Here is a 19,562-nt window from a genome sequence, read left to right on the forward strand (position 1 = left end):
AAAGTGTGAAAACATGGCATTTGGTTGTGAAACGTATGATTGAATCAAACTTGGTCTCCAACTGTTGATATTCTGAAGAAATGTTGGCTGGCACTTTGGTATAGCAGAGTCCTCCCTCTGCCTGTCCCCAAGTTGTTTAATTTATAATTTGCATTCTCTGCCATGGTTTCCCTTTTTTTTTTTTTTTTTTTTTTTTTTTTGTGTGTGTGTGTGTTGAAAGTTATTATTTTTGCTGCATTTATAGGGTATTTCAAGATATGCAGATTAAAAGCATGAGAATAAGCCACAGAAGGCTTCAGAGAAATGGAGAGTGTTCTAGCCTTTGCTCCTTTTTCCATGTTTATTTGGATCAAGTGCATTGGATTCAGACTGGGTTTTGACCAAGTGCAGAAGCTGCAATAGGTCTAAGTTTAATGCCTTTTAGTGACTCTGGAATAAGATGCCACTTTTCTAAACACAAATAAAACATCATCGACAAGAAACTTGGGAGAGTTGACCCTCAAATGCATGAAACTTGATTTATCTGGTTGGACAGCATAACTATTAACATTCTCTGACAAATGAAGAAGTAGAATGGGATTTCTGATCAGTTAACTAGAGGTCAGAAATACTTGGGCTGCAGTTTGACTACAGAATTCTTCCAGCTCTTCCTTGTAGTATCTCCTGAATTCTGCACCCCGATGTCAGTGATCTGGTTTTACAGATGCTTTTCTGTGCCATGTCTGCAGAAGTGCAGCTGAAAAACTTGTGGGCATTTGCTTTTTGTTTATCGTCCTCTAAAGTCCCAGCTGTTGGCTGGAGGTCATGGATATGGGCAGACTTGCATCTCAAGAGATCTGCTGTTTATTTTGCAAAAGTAAATAAAAAAGTACAAGCTTGGCAGTTTTCTCCTAAACTTCTTGAACCTGCTTCTCATCTGTGCTGTAAAGGGATCTTTTAAAGGCACTGTAAGGAGATGAATATGCATCCAGGAGCACCTGGCAGCATGTGCCCTTCTCAGAGCAATGAGGACTGGTGTCCTGGCCATCAGCTGCACCAGGCAGAGCAGCAGGGCTCTGCCCTGGAATCAGTGATGTGCTCCAGCTGCTCCGTATCCTGTCAGTCTTCTTGTCCTTTCCCATCTCTGTGGGTTCAAGGCAGTTGGAGTATTGCTGCTTCTGATGTGGGGTTTGCCATTTGTAATGAGTAGGACGTGCCATTTAGCAAGCAGGCAGTGAGTAGCTACTATTGACTTTATCTCTCTGTCTAGTTTGTGGTTGGAGACCTGTGTGCTGGTTGTGGGTTTTTATGTGCGTCACTGAACCCAGAAATTTTATTATATTCTCAGAAAAGGGTTTTGCAACAACTCAGCTATTAAAGCCAAACCATGTAGTTTAGTAAAAAGTCTGGGCAGGAAACAACAAAATGAAATTCATCCTAGGGGAGAAGCATGGTGCATGTAGGCTGGGAAGAGAATGCAAATACACTATTTATAGGACTAGGAGAAAACAAATTTGGACTTGAGTAGTAAATGTGAAAGAGTTATCTGGGAAAAACCAGCCTTGGTCCTCTGAGACACTCAGACCTGTGCTGCCAGAGTGCTTATCCATTTTGGAGAATTCGTTACATTCCAACAAAGGAGAAAAGTTCGACATTGAAATCCATGCTACACAGAGTCCCGTCCAGCAGTGTCCTTTAGGAGTTTATGCTATGGATGACACCTGGGAAGGGGAACTACTTGAACCAGTATTTTTTTAAGCAGTACTAAAACAGCTGAGGCCGGCGCCTGCTCCAGGGAGTTCCTGCAGGACAAGCAGGCAGAGCTGCGTGCAGGGAGAAGGGGAGGGATGAGTGCATTTGCTCCTGATCAGACAGATCAGGTCAGTGGCAGAGCCAAGAGTGCAGCCCAGCTCTGTTCTCTTACTCATGTGATGCTTCTGGTGTTACTCTGAGGTTGGCCAGGAGAACTTCTGTGAGGAGTGCAAAAGCAGTGGCTGTACCTCAGCAATGTCCTGCCTTGAGCAGCACGCTGTCCTCGTGATGCTGCACGCTGGAATTGGAGGACGTGGGGCACACACTTTCTGTATAGTTTCTTTTACATAATTTGTGATTTTTCATTTATAAATACATGCTAAGCCCTCCTTTCCTTCCACTCTGGTTTTTGGAACAGATTCTGACACCTCCATTGCCTGCAGTTCACTGCTTTATTCTGGATCATGTGCTACTTTTAGGGCATTTGCCTGTAATTAGTGTTCCATGTAACAAAATGTGGAGCTCTGGCTTTACAGAGTATGCTGATAGCTCATCCTTCTTCCAGGAAAAATAAATCTTGCCTGATGAGAGATCCTACACTAAAATAACAGATTACAGTCAGACTGCAGAGCCGAGCTGCTGCTTTAGACACAGGCCCATCAGGGCTGGCTGTACCAGTTCCAAAATCTCTGTGCAATCTTGCCTCTGTCCCTAGGTGTTCTGCAACCCTGAGGTGTGCCCAGGAATGGGGAAGGGTGAGGTGAGCCCGGGGCAGCAGCAGGAACATCCCGCAATGCCCTGGGAATTCCATGTACAGGCTCACAAACACGCTGAGCTGTTTGCTTGGGGCTGGATGTTGTGGTTACAGTTTGTATATCAGAACACATATTGTCATTGGCCCTTCCCTCGAGTGGCCTCTGCAAAGAGACAAGGCTTGAGTGATTTCTGTCTTCTCTTTTCCATGACATAGCTATTGCACAGTTGGGAAGCTGTTTCTCATTTGTGTAAGCTGATTTTTGGCATACTGGGGGCTGTTGAGTATACAAACTTCCTGCAGCCTCTTCTTTCTGCCTGTCCTGAGGGGCCCTTGCCCATCTACTCATCCCAGCCTGCCCAGTGTCATTGTCCATAGAGGGGGGAAAAGCACACCGAGAAGAAAGAAAATTTAAACCAGGCCCCGAGCAGAAAAATGCTTAGGACAGCCAGCTGCAAGCTCCTTTCTGCCATGGCAGTGAGCAGGAGAGCCCTGTGGACAGGCTGTTGTGGGAAAGGGCGTGTGACAGTGAGAAAGCAGAGGTCAGCACTGAGGCAGCCCATGCATGACACATGTGTGCCCCAGCGTGCACAGGGCTGCCTGGGGGATCCCAGCTCCCCTGCTCCAGAGCCAGGGGAACTCAGGGCAGGGCACAGCCGAGGGGCTGGTGCAGAGAGAGGGCAGCCAGAACACAGCCAGCAGCAGCCCCTGCACATGGCACACATGGCAGGGACAGAGGCCCTGGCTGGGCTCTGCCTGGCACACAGCAGCGTGGCAGCCACTGGGGCCCGGGCCCTCCCGAGGCTGGCCCTGTCCTGCCCTGCCCTGCCCTGCTCTGGCCAGAGGAAGCAGAGCAGGGGTGGAAAAAAGGAAGTGCTGACAGCCCCTTTATATAAAAAGAGGTACTGAGAACGAGTGATTGGGATTTCCAGTTCATTGTAGGGCTGGTGCTCCAAAGCCGTGTTGGGAAGTTGTGGTGAAAAGGCTCCTCTGGTTTCAGCAGGGGTGGTCAGAGTGAGAATGCAAAGGGATGGCTGAGTTTCTAGGACATGGCAGTCCTGCATTGCCTCTCCTGGGAATGGCAGTGCTTTGCATTGCTCTGGGCATTACAGGAGTTGGAATCACTTCAGTATTCACACACTTTTTGCTAAATCTCAAACTGCATGGCATTGCTATCAGAATTCGGTGTGTGGGCAGGGACAAACTTGTTATAGCTGATAGTTGTAAGGAATAGATTGCTCATAAAACATGCTCTCAACGAACTTCATAGGAAAGCACTTAAACTATAAGAGGGGACACATCATAATGGTCAAAGAATCCATGTTTGTTTTTTCCTTTACATTTTCAGTCTGATCATGTCCCAAATGCTAAAATTTGTTGACTAAGAACATGTTTTGGTTTATAAATCATGGATCAACTAACTTGCTTTGAGGCATTGTTTTGTTAGGAAGGTTTTGAAGCTTAAGCCTGCCTCATGGGAATGTGTGACACAGTGAGCAATCTTTGGAGAATATTTTCTTTTTGATAAGCAAACATAAGGCACAAACAATAATCCTTTTTGGTGTTTTATTCTTTTGTGCCTAAAGTGAAGAATTCTGTATAGTGCATTTGCCATGAGATGGTCAGGTGATGAAAGCTTTGGAATAAAACTTTAGAATAGAAGATACGCAGAAATCATCTAGTCCAACTGCCTGAATTTTTGTTCTTTTAAGTTAGCTGGTTTTAATGTTGATTTTGTAATAGAAATGCCCATCAGATAACAGGCCTTGGAGTCTTTGGATACTTTGGCTGTTCCTGCCTCAGAAGTATAGTTGATGGGGGTTTAGAGCAGGTCCTGCCTTCTGCTGAAATGCTGAAGAGCAAAGGTGCTCAGTGTGAGGCAAATGCACTGCGTGGATTTCCCCCAGAGCTCACAGGAGGATGTCACCTCTGTGTCATGAAAGAGCCCTGCTCACAAGCCTGCGTGCCCCGTGTACAAGCACAGCCTGGGAAGGGTCAGCCCGTGCCGGGGAAGCTCACAGTTTGTGTTCTGCGTGCCCAGGTGAAGCTGATTGACTACATCCACCGGCAGCGGCAGTGCAAGCTGAGCGTGCCCCTGAGCGACCGCACGGCTGAGCTCAACAGCTACCCCCGCTTCAACGACTGGCTGGACATCGTCAACGTCAGGAAGGAGGTGGTGCAGGTAAGGAGGGGACACGGCCCTCACAGAGCCCTCCTGTCCCTTCAGTACATTCCCAGCTGCCTGCTGGGTCTGAGAGCCACAGCAGGACTTAATCACTTACTGCCTTTTTGATACTAATAGTACTGTGCTGCACTGTGTTCTGTGTCCAGCATTAGCCAAAACAGGACCATTGTTACAATCTCACACACACACACACACACACACACACACACGTACATGTAGAGCTCAGTCCACTGACAGCTAAAACAAGGTAGAAAAGGCCTTTTCTATTATTTTTTCCATTTTTGCCTCTGCAGGCCAGGTCACAATGTTCTCATTCAGTTTCTTTTGATCGCTAAACAACCAAAATTTTTCTTTGACCTCAGCAGGAATCTGCCTGGGTGAAAAATTCCACAAATTTTCACGGAAGTTATTCCAGCTTGGTTCTGATGTAGCTAAGTGGTCTCTGGTGAAACAGGATGGGTTCAGGATCAAGTTGTTCCTTTTATTTCCTACTGCTCATTTTGAATGTAATGCTGCTGTTGCCTTCCAGCCCAGCAAGGTTTTGGGTGGCACAGCCAAAGGTGCAGCAGTGACAATGAGAGGACAAAAGCAGCCTGTTGCTGTGGCCAAACTGCCAGGCTCCCAGCTAGTTTCTAAGGTTACTGGAATTGCCTGAGTCTAAAAGAATGTCTTTGTAGCTCTTTTATAAATCCTTTGTGATGCCTACAGAAAGGAGTGGGGGAGAGCAGGGAAGAAGTGAAGAAAAGGGGGGAGGGAGGTGGACGGTTCAAATCTGCCACATCCTGCTAATTTAGGGAGCAGAGAGCATTGAGACTGCCCTTCTGTATGTGTGGTCACTAAAAGGGGTGAACAAATTCGGGTTTGGTCTAAGGCAGAAAGAATTTCCCAGATCTGTATTATTTTGATTCGTGCTCTCTTGCTGCCCCCTTCCAAGCAGTGTCCAATTGAATGAACTCTGTTCCTTCTGTGACAGAAATGTAAGAAGTGTACAAAGCACTGAAATTCCTCTGGGATTCTGAAAGTATGGTTATCTTGTAAGGGTTCTGCATCCATTTCATGCAGCTGCATTCATCTTCTGTAACACTTATATTAGCTGGACAGCAGAACTGCAACACCCTGTGGGTCATTAAAATAATTTCTAAGTAGGCATGCTGGAACAGGCTGTGAGCTAGGGGAAGTGGAAATTGTTAGGCTAATAAACTAAGTGCTCTGCTCTTGCAGTGATTTTTTTTTTTTGGTCCTGTTATTTCACTACTTAAAAAATAGCCATGCAGCCACTGTTGGTGTTGGACACTGACATCAGCACAGTGCTGAGAGCTGTCTGGGATGAGTTACCCTTCAGAAATGTCTCAGGTATCATGGGATCATTCCTGCTCTTGTTTAGATTTCATACAGCATGTTGAACTGCATTTCAGCTGAAAGCTTTCAAAATGGAAATCACTGACAGAAGGAGCTTTAATAGGTTAGTTATTACAAAATCTAGAGTGGTGTCCTGCTTTGTGCACACTGCCTGCCTGTGACAGGATGGGGAGGAGCCTTTGCAGACAGGGTTGAGCAGGCCACACTGTGAAAATGGGGACCCTCGAGTGGTTCTGGCTCTGTGCTACTGGGAACAGCTGCCCATCTCTCAGATACTGTTAGCTGGCTGTAAAATGGAAATAGGCATGCTGGGTTTGCTTCTTAAGGCTTCCAAAAAATGGTGCAGAGAGGAGGAAAACTGCACACATGTCACAGTGTGGTCTCATGGCACACAGCCCTCTCTTCTTCTGCCTTCTAGGCTCTGAAACTAGTTGGAGAGGTTGCCAAGTACCTGTGGAGTCTCAGAAGAGCTGTCTCAGCTGCCCTGGGCACCTCTGAGAGCTGAACAGAACAGCAGGTCTGGCACAGGAGGAGGTGCAGTGGAGGGCTCTCTGTGCCTGCTGCCTGTCAGGGACAAATCAGGAGAAAGGCCTGGGTTGATGGGGTTTTTGCTTTTTTAAATGGTTCTGATTCCCTTTGCATTTCTAGTGCTACTGGAGGGAGTATTTTCAAGACTGTGCTAATCTGTGACATAACACTGTTGAAAAGCAGCCTAATTGCAGGAGTTCTTTAGCTCAGCGGTGAGAGGAACAATGCTCTGTTTCTCTGTCTCCCCTCCCCTCGCTCCCCCCAGTCCTCTCCCAAATAAAGCTGCCATGCAGGGAAGCACAGAAGCTCCCAGGCTCTCCTGTCAGAAATAGAGCAGCAGCTCCAATTTAGAATATCTGCTGACTCCTCTACTCCTGAGTGAAGACTATTTTTGCTCAGTGACTTGCTCTAGACATTGTGAAGTTCGAAAGCTCTGGTGATTATAATTGCCGGGCTCCTTTATTTCTTTGAAAACCTATATTTAAAACGAGAATAATGACTGCCTGTAAAATCCTTTAGTTCTGGAAGAGATTACAGCAATAACAATGCAGTGTTTATGGCGTTGGGCAACAGCTAAAGCTGCCGAGAGCGCGGAGAGCAGCGAGCCGGTGACGCTGCGCCGGGTGCGAGGGCTGGGCTGCGCCGACCTCGCGGGCCTGCAGGTAGGTGGGCACTGCCAGCCCCAGTCTGGGATCCTCTGTGGGAATGCACGGTTCTGAGGGGTAAGGAAACTTGGAGCCCCCCACCCCAACCTGGGCTATTTCTGTGGCTTTATTCCTGTTCCTCTAATCAGTTGCCAGACAGATTTTTATCATTGAAAGTGGTAGCAAGCTCTGCTTTGGAACTGGGCTAATGTGGTGCTGTAACTTGCTGTTTAAGTATTTTTCTAGGGAATGCTGGAGTCCTTGTTTTTGCTTAGGAGTTCTAGAATCTGATCAGTTCTAGAGCTTGATTAATTCTAGAGACCAATTGTATGTATAGTTTAATACAAAAAATTATGTATAAATGGTTAAATATGGTGGGATGAAAGTGACAAAGAGGTACTTGAACTAAGACCTAGAAAAGACAGGGCAAGGAGCCTTACAGACAGAAGGTGTGTTTATGCTACGTAGTCATCTCGAGTGGGTAAAAGTTGCTCTGAAAATGGTCCTAGAATAATACATTGGTCTGGATTGTCCTGCTTGCCTTGGGAGTTGGAGTCAGGAATTGGGAGGGCAGTGGGAGGGAAGGAGGATGAGAACATAGTGCTCTCTCCAATCTTAAGCTGATGGAAGAAGTCTCTTGCAAAGCTATTTACTGGGTTCTGAGCTTGGAGTATGTCTGCCAAATAGAAGAGACTAAAAAAAATTCTGTTGGCTTATTTTCTTCAGCCTAGAGAGTGATTTTCTCTGCCTTTATCACTGTGCTTCCCAGAAACATAACTATTGTATTTGTTCCCACATGTAAAACTTGTCACTGTCTTAAAAACTAACTTAAGAACAGAGTCATCTTCTTATCATCTTCTGAAGCATGTCTGGGCCAGCCCTGCTGGCTGTGGAGCAGGGGTGCCAGTCAGTCAAGCTTGGAAAGCTGTTTTTAGAGTGGGTAACTGTCCTGCACAGGGAGGGGCACATCCTGCCCCGGGGTCTGGCCATGAGCAGGCTGTGTCACCAGGGAGACTGGGAGCAGGTGGAGCAGGGCTGTGGCTGGGGCTGCTTTGTGGCTGTTCCTTTTGGGAACGGATTTGAGTCCCAGTTGTACCCTGTCCTGGGATACCTCCTGCCTGCCTGTGAAACCCATCCATCCCCAGTCAGCATTGATGCCAAAGAGCTGCAGAGCTGAGCAAGGCAGGGGCAGTGCTGGGCACAGCGGGAGCAGAGCAGGAAGGGCTCATGCCTTGAGCAGGAATTGTCTGCCCGGAGCCTTGTGCTGCCCCCGTGAAAATGCCCCTGCCAAGGGTGAGCCACGGGCCTGGGGCTGCTGCTGTGAGCCCAGGGCAGAGAGTTCTGTTTGCACAGGGGGGCCCAGCTGGTAGCAGGTCTGTCATTGGAGGAGTTGTGAGGGCTTTTTGTGAGTGCATCCTTTGGATGGGGGATAGAAGAGGAAGATCTGCCTACGCCTATCAGGTTTCCCCAGCTGTATCCTCTCATCTTTTTCTGTCAGCATATCTGCATGAAAAGGCCATGAGGACCGTGGCTGTTTGTTGGGGATTTCCATGGGTCTGGCAGCAGGAGCTCTGGCTGGTCCACCAGATAGCAGAGATCCTGGATGTGCTAATTGTGTGTATGCAAATTAATTCTGTCCTGCAGGCTTCCTTGAGCTATAAAATTCCTTCAGGGTTCCAGCTGAAGGCCCCTCCCCAGTGTAAACAGCTCCTGGAAGATAGCTCCTGGAAGATAGTCTCTACCACTGCCAGGGCTCCCCTTCCCTGCCAAGGGCTCCAGGTGCCCCTTGCAGCCTTGGGCACTCTGAACTCTTCATGGATTGAGGTCAGCCCGAGGGATCTGCAACTGCTACTCCTGTCTGCCAGAGAAGAGTAGTGACAGCAGGTCTTCTGTCCCCAAAGACCCAGCTGGAGAGGATGCCCTGAGTCTGTCAGCGCCTCTCCAGCCTCTGCTGCGAGGTGGAACAGTGAGGAGGGTGATGTTAGGTGGAACCATGGCCTGTTTATGCTCACAGCTTAATGCAAGCTGAAAATTTCAAGTGAGAGGCTTTCCAGAATGCCCATAAAATCTCCAGGAATTTAATAATACAGCAATTTTTCAGTACCTTCATTGCTGGGCACCAGAAAAACACTGCAAAATAACAACTAGCAGGCACAAGATGTTCTTAAGAGCATCTTTACATACTTTGCTTAGAGCTGTCAGTGGGAATTTAAGCACCTTATGTAATGGGCTTTCTCTTCTAGCATCTGCTGCTTCACAGGAGGATGATTGGAGAGGGCCTTGACAACTGTCCAGCTTTACAGGAAGAGCTGTGGCTACTGGGTCGAGGAGCAGGTCAGGCAGATTTTGCAGAGTGCCTGCAGCAGCATTAGCTACGTAGGCTTATCTACAGGGTGGAATCTTTACCAAAAATAACCCCTCCACTGTGTTAGATACCAGCATTTTTGCCATGTTTCAGGGATTTAAGTTGGACACCAGACAAGATTAAAGACTGTTGTGAACTCTTCACCCAGACTGCTTGAGACTGACCCTTGGATGGCTCCTTGGATGCATTGGTACTCACTTTACACTCCTTAGACATGTGCACCATGAAGTGCAGTCTGTGCCTGATAAGCAGGAGGGCTTCAGGGAAAAGTCCTCTTACCTGTTGTAGGGAGGAATAATTTCCTGCTTTGGACTTTTTAGCATCCCTTCTGCTGAGCAGTGCATGGTTAGGCTTTAGATTTTGCTGGCAGTTATGAGGTGCTGAAGATTGAAAGCAGATTCTGTCTTCTCCTGCTTTTTCTCTGTTTTTAATTCTGACCTTATTAGTAGAGTACTGTCTGAATATCTTGCAGCTCTCCCTGTCAAGACAAGGTGTGCCCAGGGAGGTGGTGTTAAGCTTGGTCCTAATGCAAGCCTTTAATCTGCATTTTTAAAGCTGTTTTTAAAAAAAGCCTCAGCACCCACTGAAGAAGCAGGTAAAGAGAGGTCAGCTGGACCCACATTTCTCACCCTCAGGTTAAGAGTGGGAGTAACCCCTGTGCAAGGGCCCAGAGCTGCACTGAGGGGCTGGAGCCCCCCACATGCCCCTGAGCAGGGGCCCTTCTCCCCCCACAGCAGCTGAGCCAGGGCAGCAGCAGAACCTGCTTGAGAGCCACCCTGAACTAGTGACCCTCCTCACTGTCACACTGCCTGGGGGGTGACACACAGCCGAGACAGAGCAGGCCAATCTTACAGGGATCAGGTTGACCAGTTGTATATTAAGCCACCACATATGTGCAGCACATGAGTGGCTGTTTAAAGAAAGCCTCTTACTTCCCCTCCCTCCCCCTCTTTGAAGGCTTATTTCTTTTGTCGCGTGTCATGGGGGCTGGCAGCAGGTTCAGAAAGTCTGAGCTCTCCCAGCTCAAGGTCATTGGGATTGTTTAAATGTAATCTCCTTTTCTGTACTTTCTACTTTCCTACAACTTGCTATTCTGTCTTTCTAAAATTAAACTCCTGGGCAGAAGAGGCGCTTGGGCTTTGTGTGTGGGTGCAGTCCCCTCAGGCACTGAGGGTTTGTGTGAGAGCTGAGCTGGGGGTGCAGAGCTGGGCCTTGTGGGGACCATCACAGACCAGTCAGCTCTGGGCAGAGAGAGATGTGTCCTCCAAAGGGATGGGGCAAAGGAAGAATGCCCTGACACTTCTAAAAGTGCTCAGTAGCTTGGGATCTTAAAAAAATTGTTTTCTCTGCAACCAGGAAGGCTTGAATCCTTGATCCAGTTTGAAGGTTGGCTCCTGCCACAGATCAGGCATTGAGAAATCAGATCCCCAGCCGTGCTGCCACCAGTCCCACCCCAGCTGGGCCTGCATTCCAGCTACCACTGGCTCTGGTGGGAAAGCTCTGCTCTCCCGAGGAAACCTTGGTTCTTTCCACTTTACCAGCTAACTTACTAACAGCTCTGATAAGTTCCTGGTTACATGTGTGCATGAAAGCTTGGGAAGTGAGGGGGTCCTGGGCGATGGGACTGGGAAGCTCCTGCTGGGATCTGGAATGATGCTCCTGCCTACAGCGAGGGCTATGTAGTCTGTGTTGTTTTCTAAGGGGAGAATGGTGAGAGTGAAGTATGTTTCAGGATAATTCAAAAATGGCATCACTGTAATCCCACTTACCCTAACACTGTGTAACAGTATGAAATAGGATAAATGTTTTTGTAAGACATTGGCTTTTCCTTGTGCTTAACAGGGCACCATTGGCTTCCCAGCTCCAGGAGCACCTGGGCTGGGGTAAAAAGCTGTCTCCATGTCCCACTAAACCTTGGTCCCTGTTTGCCCCTGTCCCTTTTAGAGTGCTGGTGTCCCCCGAGGCTGAGGGCCTGGTCCTGCATGACAGAACAAAGCTGCTTCTGTGAGCTGCCAGGGAGAGGAATCCAGGGGGTGCTGAGGAAAGAACTGACTGTGAGAGAGACTTGGTGCAATTCTGGTGATACCAGCCCAGCTCAGCTGGGGCTCTGTGTGAGCAAACTGTGCTGCCTTCGTGCTGGGGTGTTGGAATTGTGGAAACACATTACAGGTCCAGTTCTGAGCATCTGGACCTCTGGGAGTTTTGTTTTTTGGAGTGTGATAGCAGGGCAGGAATCCCAGGAGATAGATTTTGCACTGTCTCTGTTATTTCTGAATTTTATCCAAGTCATTCAGGAACAAGCTTTTGGGGCAGTATTATTCCTGCATCATGGTGGTGCAGATGTGCAGAAAAATGAATAATACCCAGCATCAGTTGTGATGTCTGTGCTTTTGTTACTCTGCAAAGATTAGTTACAGAAAAAAAAAAAAGAAAATCTACCCAAACTTCACTGAACTCTGCCTCTGCTCTGGTCCTGCTTTGTGCTTACTGCTCATTTAAATTCCTGGTCTCCCCTTGAGTCAGCTGTGTTTTGTGTTTCATCCAGTTCAGGGCATGTGACAGAAGATACAGGATGTGTTTCTTAGACTTCTGCCCTTAATTTATTCGTTTTGTTTGCTCCATGCCACAGTTACTAAAATTGGAAACTCTTTTGTGTTGCCACCTACAGAGCTCCGAAGGTTGGGGCTGATGAGCACTGTCACAGCTGAAAGTCCTGCGTCAGCTCGCAAAGCAAGAGTCTGGGTTAAGAAAGATGCAATTGTTAAAGGACATTCAACACATTCACGTTTGCTTTTGAGTCGGAAGTGGGGTTTAAGGACTGGAGGATTCCAAGCTTTTGTTTCACCAAGCAATGAGACACACTTTTGAGTTTCCCCTTCAAATAAAGTTCAAAGCCTTTTATATAGCTTGACTCCAGAAGTTGAAACTTAAGGATAAAGGCCAAATATTGTGAAATTTGTGATCTCATTGTGAGAATAGGCAACGGGGAGGTTTGTTTAGGCAGAACTTTACAGGGAAATTCCTGGGTAACTGGGCTAAGTATCCTGGTTTTGTTTATTAACCACAATTGCTGCAGACTTACACTGGAAACATTTGAATGGGGGAGGAGAGAGAGACACACTTCAGTTCTGTGTCAGGAAATACCAGATCATTTTGTGTTTTCCAGGCTCTTGTGTCTTTTGTGTCTGCCTGATCTGAGCCTTATCACTGTGGGGCTTTGGTGTATTAAGATGTAGAAGGAGTTCTGCACAGATATCTCTCCAGGCAGGATATGGGTAAAGCTGGTTCTCTGATGAAGGAAAAACTGCTTGAGGAGGAGGCCACTATCTTTGTCCAAACATTTCTTTTTTGTTCAAATAAAGAAATAATTTTCCTCACTGTTTCTGCTGTTCATTTCAGTACTGAAAAGCCAAACATCCTTATCTGACTCTTTTTCAGGTTTTAGACCTGTTTTATTTCTGACCCTATTTTTAATGAAAAAGTTAAGTTTCATTAGTAGCTTTGCAAAAATTTTCCACAAAGGGAGGAGTATTTTGATCCCCTGTAATCCTAAGTGGAATAGCAGAGGATGACCAGTCCTGGAAGTGCAGAGCACACTCACACCCCAGGCAGGGGAGAGAGCAGCTGTGGGCACAGCCAAAAGGAGTGAACCATGAGTCAGCCCAGGCAGTGAGACAGTGCCACTGCTGAAAGTACACGACAGGTGACACTCTTATTTATACACAGAGAGCAACAAAAGGGGTCTCTCGTGTTTTCCTGCAGAGAATACCAGAGGAGCTGACCCTGGATGCCTTACTAGAAATGAATGAGTCAAAGGTGAAAGAAACAATGAAGAGATGTGGAGCCAGAGATGAGGAGTGCTCCAGGCTCAACGGGGCCCTGAGCTGCCTGCGGAGGGTGACAGAGTCAGGTACAGACTGCCTTGTTGTCCTGTGGCACTGGTGTCCCAGCAGCCCAGCCCCATCTGCTGCCTTGCAGACACTGTTTGGGCATGTTCTGTGACCAGCATACGGCTCTGGCATGTGCGCAAAGGTGCACTGATCAAACCTATCTAGAGCTGTCAGTTGGGTTTGGTTTGGACATCAAGGGAGATAAATAAATGGAAATAAATATATAGAGAATCCTCTCCTACTCAGTAGACCATATCCTTATTAACCCTTTCTGTTCAGAGTTGTGTCTAATGCTCCAGTTCATTCTCCATGGGTCAGCACACATCCTTGACTTACTTAAATACAACCAGATTCCTTGTAGGTGATGCCTTCCCCAAATATTGCCAGTTCAGAGAGAAACCTTCTGCTAGCACTTCCACAGGCACTGTAAAATCTGTTTGTACAGGAGCCTCTCCCAGCAGACTGGTACTCACATGCACCACATCTTTCTTTGTAGCAGTTATCAATCTGTCACTGAAAGGTGATGTTTCCTGTTGATATTATGACAGTTCATCCATTTGCAAATGGTAAAGATTAGTTAATGGAAAAAATCAGCAAACAGCTCAGTCTCATGTTTCCTTTTTTCTAATCTTTCTTGTCCCAGGCTGCCAGGCTGTCAAATATTTCCCATCCACACTGTATAACCAGCCATTGCTCAGGAGTTATGGCATTCACCTCTTAGAAATAAATGGCATTTTTAAAAACCCAGGTGTATGTCTCTCAAAAGCTCAGATCGGGCCCTGTGCTGAGTTTTCCCAGGCTGGGGCCCTGCCGAGGCTCAGGGGAGATCATTGCCAGGTGAAATGGGCAGCCAGAGCCCTGCCCAGGAGCGCCTGGGAGCCCGGAGCAGCCGCCGGGCTGGGGCTGGGCTCGGTGCGCGCAGGGCCCTCCCTGCGGCCGTCACTAACGCTGCTCCGTTGGACAGCAGGGGAGCTGAGGGACGATGTGCCGATGGCCCTCCCCGAGCGCCGGGACAGCTCCTGCTCGCAGCCGGACCCCGCCTGGTCCCCGAGTGCCCCGGCCAAGGGCAGCCTGCAGCAGCCGCGCTCCGTGTCCGCATCCACGGCCCCGCCCTGCGAGCCGCCGGCCCCGAGCCACGGGCCCTGTCCCTCGGCAGAGACCCTGCTGGAGCCGCTGGTGCTGCCCGCGGCCGGGGGCAGGCCCAGGACTCCGCACAGCATCACCGTCACCCCCCCGGCCACGCCGCAGCCCAAGCGCCGGCACCGCCTGAAGCCGCCGCGGACGCCGCCGCCCCCCTGCCGCAAGGTGTTCCAGCTGCTGCCCAACTTCCCCACCCTCACCAGGAGCAAGTCCCACGAGTCTCAGCTGGGCAACAGGATAGACGAAGTTCCGCCAATAAAGTGAGTTTCCTCCCCGACTGGAGCTGGGGCTCTCCCCGGCAAAGGTTGCCCTGTGTCAGCATGAAAATGCTGTCAATGCAGCAACCTCAGGAGCCTGTGCAAAGCCAGAGGTGTCTGTAAAGCTGACGGCACATGCTGCTCTAGCAGTGTGTACCTGTCACAGGAGTATCAGTGCCTAAAAATGTATCTCTTTTCTTCTTTTTAGGTTCGGTAAGACATTCTCACAGGGGCGTCTACAGTGCCTTGCTGAGAGAGAAGAACCTGTGCTTGCCAGCTCCCTGTTGGCCATCCCTTGACAGCCTCTGGAGGTTCTCCACGGGCCCTCCTATCCCAGAGCTTCTGTTAACTGGGCAGGAGCTTGGCCTGCCACAGAACACAGGGTTTGACTTGGTTGCACCTGGTATTTTCTAAGATGACACAAGCAAGGCAAAGGAATACTGATGTTTCAAGGGTTAAAGCCAGGGGGTGCTTATCTATGACCTCAGACAGCTGGCACAGATGCCTCTTGGTACAGGAATCTCACATCTAAACATATAGTGGCTTTGGATATGCATTGCCCAGTGTCTCTGCAATGAAGTTAAGACACTTTCTGAGGAAGCTGCAGCATGTGCTGGAATGTGGGGTGTTCCCTCTGTGCTGAGGAGTCTGTTTATGTGGGTGATGGCTGGCAGGAGCAGGGCTGGGTTTCTCCAGGGCCACTGGGAGTTCTAGCCATCCTGAGGTGTGTCCCAGCCACAACCTGTAACCTTGGAAGCTAATGGAGAGAGACTGGAGCAGCTTGGAAAGTGTCCAAAAGTGTCTGAGTATTAAATGCAAGTATGAAAGTCCAAGCACTGTACATACAGCTAATGCCCTTTAAAAAAAAAAAATCTCAGGAATTACTTTCAGAAATAGAAAGATGGTAAAATGAAAGTGCCAGCAGAAGCCTGAACGTTTCCCTGGGCAGAGCGAGATAATTGGCACGATAAATGAAAAAGGCATTAGAATAAACTCAAACAGAAATGAAGGATTTTGGTGCTCCTCCTCATATAGACCTATTGGTTAGGGTGAAGTGTCTGCTGTGGGCTCTGGTGAGTCCTGGACAATCAGTGAAGATTTAACCATCTGACCCGATGTTAACAGCCTTCTTTACTGCTGTGCTGGGATTGTTTGGATGGCCACGCTAGGCCAGCAGCATTCCTTGGAAAAGCAGCTAGCCATTCCAGCCTTTTCCAAGAGGCTGAGGATCACAGATGCCTTTAGGAGCTCCCTGGACTAATGATAAAAAAGACTGTGGTGCCATCTATGGTCAAGTGAGGAGACTGGCTCTGAGCCAGCCCTTCTGCTGTGCTGACACTCGCACATTGGGGTTTGCCTCGGATGTGCAATATTTCTGTAGATTTCGTTCAGGAAATATGCCAGAATTCTGAGTGTTGGAGAGTTTTCAGGAAGTTATGTGCTGTAACCACTGGCATGCTGGTTTGGCATTTGGAAGTCTAGATCTCCCTTTCTGCACTTAGCAGAAAGTTAAGTGAGCTCACATGTATGTTTATTCTTCTGGGTCATGCTGACCCTGTCTAGAAAATTGGGATAATTTTCGGTGAAAAAAATATTCTGAAATCTACTGACACTGCAGGAAAACTGGGTGATGGTATTTGTGGTAAACCAATTGGGAATAACCCAATTAGAAGTAAAGAGACTTTCTGCTTTAAGAATGGCTTAGACCTGATCAGATGGACTTCTGTAATCCCTAAACGTAAAACATCATGATTTATCCAATCATATGGAAACAAATACAAGAGCAACTTCACAGGGGGCAAATCAGTCTGAGCTGTGCTCCTGTGACACCTCATGCTGGAGGTGCTGACCTGGGGCAGTGACTGCTCAGTTTCTGTGCAGGGTGGTGAGCACATTTGAGCAATGCTTCCCTAAACCCTCCTCTTGTTCTCCATCAGAGCTCTCCCAGGGATCCCCCCAGACGGTACGAAGAGACTTTGGCCTGGCTGTGACTCACAGGTGAGCAGCCCAGGGGCTGGGTCTGACTGTAATTCACAGGTGAGCAGCCCAGGGACTGGGTCTGGCTGTAATTCACAGGTGAGCAGCCCAGGGGCTGGGTCTGGCTGTAATTCACAGGTGAGCAGCCCAGGGACTGGGTCTGGCTGTAATTCACAGGTGAGCAGCCCAGGGACTGGGTCTGGCTGTAATTCACAGGTGAGCAGCCCAGGGACTGGGTCTGGCTGTAATTCACAGGTGAGCAGCCCAGGGACTGGGTCTGGCTGTAATTCACAGGTGAGCAGCCCAGGGACTGGGTCTGGCTGTAATTCACAGGTGAGCAGCCCAGGGGCACAGCCCAGCAGCCCAGGCAGGGCTGTGGTGGCTCAGGGCTCTGAGATGGGTTTGGAGTCGGTTCGAGTGTGTCAGTTGTCAAGTTCAGCTACCTACAAATGTTTATTTTCCCTTGGACACAAACTAACATCAGTTTTCCCTCTCTTGTCTCTGTTAGGTTCTCTACAAAGTCCTGGTTATCTCAGATTTGCCAAGTGTGCCAGAAAAGCATGATGTTCGGGGTGAAGTGTAAGTACTGCAGGTGAGCACACGGGGATGGTCTCCTTCAGAACAGCCTGGAACTGGACTCACCACAGCCTGCAGTAACTCATGTCTCTTGATGTGATGCACTTTTGGCAGCGGCATCATTTTTTCAGTCCTTCTGGCCTGGCAAAGGGATGCTCTGGCACAACTCACCCTTGGAGCTGGCAGCTTGACACATGAATGAACCAAATTTGTTTCCCTGTCACAGGCTTCCTACCTCATCCTGAGCAAATCTTGTAGTGGGAGCTGAATCCCTAAATAACAGCCAGGATATTAATTGTTGCTTCTTTCTCAGGCTTCTTAGTCCAGAGGACTGAGATTTTACTACTTCATGGTTGCTGGCTGAGAGTCAGTGAAAAGTCAGATGCTAAGATATGTTTGTGGTTTCATTAGCCTAAATAATAGGATTTTCCATACAAATGCCTGCTGCTCTGGGGCTGAGCATTCCAGAACTCCTTCTGAGATTAGCATAAGAATTACAAATTAAGGGTAGGCTTCCTCTTTCTGGGAAAGAACAAGTTGCTATTTAACATGTAATGGTTATCTTTCAGATTAAAATGTCACAACAAATGTACTAAAGAGGCACCTGCTTGTAGAATATCCTTCCTTCCCAGTAAGTAATTTTCTACAAATTCTTGACATTTCAATATAATTGATGGTATGGAAAGAATAAAAAGTCTCATTAAAGCTGTTTTTCTCCAACCTGTTTTTCAGTAACAAAAATAAGAAGAACAGAGTCTGTCCCATCTGATATCAATAATCCAGTAGACAGACCCACAGAACCCCAGTTTGGAACTCTCCCCAAAGCACTAACTAAAAAGGTACGAGGTGGCTGAAGCATGTCCAGAGTCCCTGGGGAGCTGCAATAGGGAGAGGTTGGATCTCACTGGTTGGAGTGAGAGCTTTCACTTTGCAAGACTTGAATATGAGACATTTTCTCCCTGTAAAACAGGGGCTGTGCAGAGCTCCAGGTGCTTATTCAGAAAAGCAATCAAGCCTGGGAACAAGTTCCCTCTATCTGTTGTCCAGCAGACACTGAGGGGAACTCCTCTTTCCCTTTATTGTTCTCTCACGAGTGTCTTTCTCTGCTTTGCAGGAGCATCCACCAGCAATAAACCACCTGGACTCCAGCAGTAATCCTTCTTCTACAACCTCATCCACTCCATCTTCTCCAGCACCTTTCCAGTCTTCCAACCCTCCCAGTGCGACGCCGCCCCCAAACCCGTCCCCCATGGGCCAGAGGGACGGGCGGTTCAACTTCCCAGGTAAACAAACTCCTGTCTGGCAGCAGGCTCTGCAAGAAGAGGCTGACCAGGAATTCACAGGGAGTTGTAGGTTTCTGAATACATGGTTGTGCCTTAAGGTGTAGAAGTGTATCTTATTATCTGATAAAATGAAAATGTCTTTCTTACAAATTTTTAAAGGGTATCAGCAAGATGTCTTTGCAGGAAACTGATTATTGAGGAACATTTCTCCTTTTCCTTTTTGGAAAAGGATGGAAAAAAACCCTGGTTTTTCTCCTCCTTTCCCCTTTGTGCTGTACAATGCATGCTGCCTGCAATGTGTGCTCACCAGGGGCTTTCAGTCAGGAGGGAGGTGCTTGCTGGAGCAGGCTGTAAAAATGAGAACTGGAATGAATTACTTTACCAGACCCTTCCAAAATATAACCCACAATCAACACCGATTTTTAAACCACTGTCAAGCAGGACTGGTGGAGAGAAGTTTACCCTTCATGCCCTATGGATTGAGAGCCCCAGTGTGCAGCTTTAAGCAGAGCTGAGAGGGGCAAGTATCTCTGACAAGGGCAAAGATCTAAACAGTGAGAATAAATGTAATTCCTTTGACCTGAAGTCACATGGTGCTCGGTAGCTACTACATCTGGCCTTCAACATTGCTGAATTTTGCATCAGCTTCTGACCTGTGAATTTAAGTTGCAATTTGAGCCTGCTAAAAAGGACCAGAGGCAAGTAAGTGTAAGGATTCCACTGCAGCTACTTTGCACTGGGACAAACTGCTCAGATTCACTGAAAAAATAAAGACGGAGGATGGCTCATGAGTTTCAGCTTCTGTGGGGGCACCTCTGCAAAGCTGAGACATGAGATCACATCACACCTGATGTGGGCCTGCCTTGCACATTC

General features: G+C 48.0%; 1 protein-coding gene across 2 annotated transcripts in view; it reads left to right on the forward strand.

Moving 5' to 3' along the window:
* Nucleotides 1-19,562, forward strand: part of KSR1 (kinase suppressor of ras 1) — a 49,568-nt gene that overhangs the window by 23,241 nt on the left and 6,765 nt on the right. Inside the window, exons 2-10 of one of the 2 annotated variants that reach the window (XM_053960910.1) lie at nt 4,527-4,667; nt 13,329-13,476; nt 14,421-14,856; nt 15,062-15,066; nt 16,791-16,851; nt 17,339-17,422; nt 17,976-18,037; nt 18,139-18,245; nt 18,521-18,689. In XM_053960910.1, the coding sequence (XP_053816885.1) occupies nt 4,527-4,667; nt 13,329-13,476; nt 14,421-14,856; nt 15,062-15,066; nt 16,791-16,851; nt 17,339-17,422; nt 17,976-18,037; nt 18,139-18,245; nt 18,521-18,689 (1,213 nt within the window). The remainder of the gene's footprint in view (nt 1-4,526; nt 4,668-13,328; nt 13,477-14,420; nt 14,857-15,061; nt 15,067-16,790; nt 16,852-17,338; nt 17,423-17,975; nt 18,038-18,138; nt 18,246-18,520; nt 18,690-19,562) is intronic. The other variant, XM_053960911.1, reaches the window with a different exon arrangement.

Source organism: Vidua chalybeata, chromosome 20 (assembly GCF_026979565.1).
Source record: "Vidua chalybeata isolate OUT-0048 chromosome 20, bVidCha1 merged haplotype, whole genome shotgun sequence".
NCBI classification, from domain to species: domain Eukaryota; kingdom Metazoa; phylum Chordata; class Aves; order Passeriformes; family Viduidae; genus Vidua; species Vidua chalybeata.